The sequence below is a fragment of the Arvicanthis niloticus genome, chromosome 1 (assembly GCF_011762505.2).
Source record: "Arvicanthis niloticus isolate mArvNil1 chromosome 1, mArvNil1.pat.X, whole genome shotgun sequence".
Classification (NCBI taxonomy): Eukaryota; Metazoa; Chordata; class Mammalia; order Rodentia; family Muridae; genus Arvicanthis; species Arvicanthis niloticus.
This window is the reverse complement of record NC_047658.1, coordinates 76,088,475-76,094,709: the sequence shown is the minus strand read 5'-3', so window position 1 is coordinate 76,094,709 and position 6,235 is coordinate 76,088,475. Positions and strand designations below refer to the sequence as shown.

The 6,235-nt window shown below is 40.3% G+C and overlaps 1 protein-coding gene across 1 annotated transcript; it reads right to left on the bottom strand.

Moving 5' to 3' along the window:
- Nucleotides 1–1,511: 1,511 nt before the first annotated feature.
- On the bottom strand, nt 1,512–5,999 carry LOC117717029 (olfactory receptor 5P59). Its single transcript, XM_034514240.2, has one exon. It carries the CDS (start codon nt 5,972–5,974, stop codon nt 5,027–5,029), a length of 948 nt encoding a protein of 315 aa, XP_034370131.1. The 5' UTR covers nt 5,975–5,999; the 3' UTR covers nt 1,512–5,026.
- Between the last annotated feature and the right edge of the window lie 236 nt (nt 6,000–6,235).

The following is a 6,235-nucleotide window of genomic DNA, read 5'->3' as shown; positions in this document are numbered from 1 at the left end:
ATGTTTTCCTGATAATGATTGATGTGAGAGGGTCCAGCTCATTGTGGGTGGGGCCCCCACTGAGCAGGTAGTCCTTGGTCACATAAGAATGCAGGTTGAGAAAGTCATCGGAAGCGAGTAATTTGATCCCTAGCTGATTGTTGTTTAGTTCAGTAATAGTTTTTAGGGAAGTGGAGCCTAACAGTATGAAAGATGCTGCTTGGAGCATTATTTGAGATATTATATGTGGGAAGCGGCTCCGCTCTCACCATTACAAGGTGGTGCTTGGCATAGGCATTGCTTGAGAGAAAAGACAACTCCATATATGGAGTTGTATGCGCTGAGAGGTGTGGTTACCCGATGACCCCACCTCGCGTCATTGAGAGTGGCCAATTAGTGACTTTGTGGCAGCTGCTGATAGGATCAAGGCAATGCTTATAAGGGGCTGCGGGAGCTGGGGAGAGGGACAAGACAAGAGAAGAGAAGGAGAGAGAGGAAGCGCACTGTACAGGGATAGCTGAATAAAACGCTTGAAGAAGAACATGGTTGTCGTAGCCTTATTCCGCGGCGTGGGTAGCGACAATTATAGCCTGGCCCTACTTCCTGATCATGCTTTGTTTTCTGATTGTAGATGAAATGTGACCAGCCAGTTTCATGCTGCTGTTCTTTGCCTACCTTTACTATTTCCTAAGCCTTCTCAGCCATGATGGATAATCTCTGAGGAACTGTTGGCCAAATTAAGCCCTTTTTAAAAGAGGAAGAATAAAGAAAAATATTGGCAAATAATATAAGGAAGAATCAACTGCAAAATTTACCATGTGGATACAGCAGATATCTCTTCTGTGCATAAGTGCCTACATCGTGAAGTTTTAAAAGCATAAAAATGGTAATATGGGCAGAATAGGACTTCTTAGAAGATTTTTGTCCCTCTGATATTCAGTATATCTTAAAATAGCACCATATGTATTTTCAGGGTACCTCCTGGTGTTATTTAGTGTTATAGACATCACCATGTTAGTGAAGGATATGGCACAAAAAAAGCAGTGTTATATCTGGTTCTTGTATAACTATTGGACTGTATTCCTAAATAATCCTTTTTTGAGGAACCAAAGAGACATCACAATTGTAATGCCACTTGCTGTCAAGTCTGATAGCAATGCCTGGCACCCAACAATGTCCATCTCATAGAAGGCAAGAACTGATTCCCCTAAGATGTCCTCTGACTTCTACCTTTGTAGTGTTATGTTTCCCTTAGCTAATAAAATAATTATGATAAAACATTTATTTTTATTTAGAGGAGTGCTTAGTATATCACAGCTGACATGTGCATTTATAAAGATAGAGGAAATAGGGGTTCTGTCAGCATATTTTATTAACCTGTAATATTACAGAAGATAATTCAGATTATATGGGAATAATTTTGAACCCTTTTCTGTTCTGTTGATCTGCATGTCTGATCAATATCAATAATATCGGCATTTACAGTCCATAATCATAGTATATCTCTTTAAAATTAATAAAATGTTATTCCATTTCTTTTTAAATTTCAGTATTTTTTATTGATGCTCTTAATTTTGCTCTTAAACAGGTTTTCCAACTGTTTCTGTGTTAACATTTATTGGAACATAAAATTAAAATATTTTCATATATGTTAGACATGTGCATACGCATAGTATAGAATACTTAGAACTGAAACTATTATTGAAGTTAGATAGGGCAGGGATGGGTCATATTAGTTTGAAGTGAAATCCCCATGGGGCAAGTAATATTAGAGTAAGAAAATAAGAAGGGCTTGTAGGTATGAAAAGTGGGCAAAAAGGTGCCAGATGGAAAACAGCAAGTGCACTCATGCTTATAACCTAAAGAGAGAGCAAGTCAGGTTGATATAAGAAAAGGTTTATGAAGAATAATAGAGTATCTATATTCTATTCTGAATGGAATACAAGGTATTAAAATATTTCAATAAGAATAATATAAAGATGTTTTTAAACAGCATTTGCTGTACAGACACTTGTGTTATGAACCTTACAACCTACAACAACCACCAAAAAGGAAAGACATGTCTACTGGTGCTATAGTGATAGCAATGTCATGAGAGTAACAAACCACTTTCTGACTGAATGTAAGGCTATCTACATGGTCTGAGCCAGACCCCTGAGCAGACCTTGGTCACTAGCTTTGCACCCAGTCCCACAATATCCAGAAGAAACTCGACTCACAGATGCTCTAACACACCCAGCATCATAGGTGAGAAGGCCAGAGTGTCTGCCTCAACACCTCAACACAGGGAGTAACTGGAACCAGTGGGATTTAGGGATGCAGGAACCCTCACCAGGCAAGTGGAACAGGTTCCTTCTGGTCTGAGCTAGTGCCCTGAGTAAACCTTGGGCACTAGTTCTGCACCCAGTCCCACAACACACAGAAGAAGCTCAACTCCCAGGCACTTTAACATGTCCAGGATCATAGGATTTTAAGAACTTAGTCACCCCACAATTTGAGGATTCCAGAGGCAGCTTGACTCCCAGGAGCACTGACACACAGGATTTTAGGGTTCCAGAATCATAGGATCTCAGAGACAGCCAGATTCTGAGGCAGTTTGACACAACCAGGATTACAGGAGGGATAGGCTGCAGTCAGAGACAGTGAGAGCAGGTAGTACTAGAGATAACCAGATGGCAAGAGGCAAGCATAAGAACATAAGCAACAGAAACCAAGCTTACTTGGCATCATTAGAACCCAGTTCTCCCACCATAACAAGTTGTGGATACCCCATCACACCGGAAAAACAAAATTTGGACCTAAAATCACCTCTTGTGATGATGATAGAGGACTTTAAGGAGAAAATAAATAACTCCCTTAAAAATACAGGAGAACACAGGTAAACAGGAAGAAGCACTAAAAGAGCAAAGAAGAAACCCCCTTAAAGAATTAGAGGAAAACAAAACCAAAAACTCAGTTGACAGCAGATGCTGGTGAGGATGTGGAGAAAGAGGAACACTCCTCCATTGTTGGTGAGATTGCAAACTGGTACAACCACTCTGGAAAGCATTCTGGTGGTTCCTCAGAAAATTGCACATAGCATTACCTGAGGACCCAGCGATACCACTCCTGAGCATGTACCCAGAAGATGCCCCAACATATAAGAAGGACACATGCTCCACTATGTTCTTAACAGCCTTATTTATAATAGCCAGAAGCTGGAAAGAACCCAGATGTTCTTCAACAGAGGAATGGATATAGATAATGTGGTACATTTACACAATGGATTATTACTCAGCTATTAAAAACAATGAATTCATAAAATTCTTAGGCAAATGGATGGAACTAGAAAATCCTGAGTGAGGTATCCCAATCACAAAATAACACACATGGTATGCACTCACTGATAAGTGGATATTAGCCCAAATGCTCGGAATACCCTAAATACAATTTACAGACCATATGAAGCTCAAGAAGAAAGAAGACCACATTTTGGCTGCTTCGTCCTTCTTAGAAAGGGGAACAAAATACTCATAGGAGCAAATGCAGAGACAAAGTATGGAGCAGATACTGAAGTAAAGTCCATCTAAAGACTGCCGCACCTGGGGATCCACCCCATTTACACTACTGTGGAGCCAAGAAGTGCATGCTGACAGCAGTTTGATATAGCTGTCTCCTGAGAGGCTCTGCCAGAGCCTTACAAATACAGAGGCGAATGCTTGCAACCAAAAATTGGACTGACCCAATGGGGTCCCCAATGGAGAAGTTAGAAAAAGGACTGAATGAGCTGAAGGGGTTTACAACCCCATAGGAAGAACAATAATATCAACCAACCAGATCCCCCCACCCCAGAGCTCCCAGGACTAAACCACCAACCAAGGGGTATACATGGAGGGACCCATGGCTCCAGCTGCATATGTAGCAGTAGATGGCCTTGTCAGTCATGGATGGGAGGAGAGGCCCTTGGTTCTCTGAAGGCTCAATTCACCAATATAGGGGAATTCGAGGGCGGGAAGGCAGGAATGGGTGGGTAGAAGAACAACCTCATAGAAGCAGGGGAGGGGGTGTTATGGGGTGTTGCAGGGGAATGGGGATAACATTTGAAATGTAAATAAAAATATGCAATAAAAAAGGGAAAAAGGCTATCTACAGAAGATGAAACTCACACCTATCAACAGTCTCATAGCCAAAACCTGTGCTAGACAGGTCAAAAGCCATAGCAAAAAATCTATGACTATTGTACTATTAAATGGATGTATTATTAAACCACTTTAAAAGATTTATTATTATACCCATAAATTAGAACACTTCCCAAACTTCATCAGAGAAATATCTGGTAATTGCTGTAGCTGGCAATTAACACACAAGTCCTCAGTGTTCAGGGTATTAGAGACCACTGTGGAAGGCAGAGCTCTAAATGGGACAATCATTTTATTCCCCTCTCATCTACAAGAACAGGCATCTTGTCAATGAGTGGGTGAAAAGATTGCAAGAGACAGAGATGGTTGATGACTACAAGGAGACCTTTGAATGACTACAAAGAAACCCTTTTTTCAGATACAACACAATGGTAGTAGATATGAACTCATAACTATGTCCGCATGTATGAGCTAAAATCAGACAAATTCAAATGTGGCCGTGGAAAATAATCATGAAAAGTATCTCTAGCTGAAGTGTAATTAACAATTGATAGATGAGAGGAGAAGAATCTATTGTCTTTAAGGGTTTGACCTTCAGTAAGGTAACTTTGCTTAGGTGCATGCCTACACACTAGCACAAGTATTATTTGATAGTAAAAAATAGTCATCGAGTTGGGAAACAGATTTAGGACTAGGAGGAATTGGGGAGCAAGTGTGAAAATAATGCACATACTGTTCATAAAATTATCAAAGAGGAATACAAAATACAAAGGGAGGAATGTAATAAAACAAAATAGCTATAAGTTCTGGGAGGAAAAGAAAATGAGAAAAGATTATTCATAAGGCTAATAATCAAGCCTGAGATGATAATTATATTTGTCTGCACAATTTTTATCATCATATTCTATTACAAAACCCTCAAGATTATTCTAAGAAAGTGTTTTCATACCAAGATGTCTCTTCAGAGCACCTTTAATCTCATTGTTGCTGAGGCTGTAGATGAGGGGGTTCAACATGGGGATCACCACCATGTAGAACACAGACACAAACTTGTTCTGCTCTGTGGAATAGCTGGACTTGGGCATCACATAGATGAATGTGATGGTTCCATAGTAGAGAGTGACTGCAGTGAGGTGGGAGGTACAGGTGGAGAAGGCCTTGTGTCGACCCTCAGTAGAGCGCATCTTCAGGATGGTGATGAGGATGTAGGAATAGGAGATGGCTATGACTAACACTGTGATAATAGTGATTGAGCCTGCAGAAAATGAGATAAGAAGTACAGAAATGCTGACATCAGAACAGGAGAGTTCTGCCAAAGGAGCAAAATCACAGAAAAAATGATCTATTCTATTTGGTCCACAGAAGAGAAAAGAAAAAAAATAAACCATGATGATGAGGGAAGCATTAAGAAAGCCCCATATATAAGATCCCACAACCAACTGGATACAGACTTCTGCAGACATTTTGATGGAATAAAGCAGTGGGTTACAGATTGCCATGAAGCGATCATAAGCCATGGCAGCCAGAAGGAAGCATTCAACTGATGCGATGCAATCAGCTGAACCAAGCTGAATGCCACATCCAGTGTAGGAGATACTCTTTCTCTCCAGCAGGAAGTTGAAAAGCATATTGGGTGTGACAGAAGATGAAAGGCCCATGTCAACAAAAGCCAAGTGGCTGAGAAAAAAGTACATGGGGTGATGGAGCTGGGAAGAGACTCTGATGAGAAGGATGGTGCTGAGGTTCCCAGACACAGTCACCAGGTAGAAGCACAGGATGATGGTGAAGAGGACGACTCTAAGCACTGGGTCATCTGTTAAGCCCAATAAAATGAACTCTGTCACTGCAGTGTGGTTCCCATCCTGTAGGAAAGCCATGGGGCAGTATAGTTACTGCAAGATCAAGGCTGTGATAGAGACAGAATAGGAAGTTATCTATAAATATTTCACTTTGTTTTAATTAATATTGAGATAGAAGGCATGACACACCAATATATTATTCAAAATATTGAGCCAACAATGGATGTCTTAATCAGGGTTTTCATTATTTATGTATCTGTGTAAAATAAGGCCTTGAAAATTATTTAAGCAGAAATCCCAGAAATAGGTTACAAATAGTAAGTAGTTTTATTTCCATTT

Excerpts from the sequence above, each read along its gene's own strand:
- LOC117717029 (XM_034514240.2), bottom strand. The coding sequence starts at position 5,974 with ATGGCTTTCCTACAGGATGGGAACCACACTGCAGTGACAGAGTTCATT.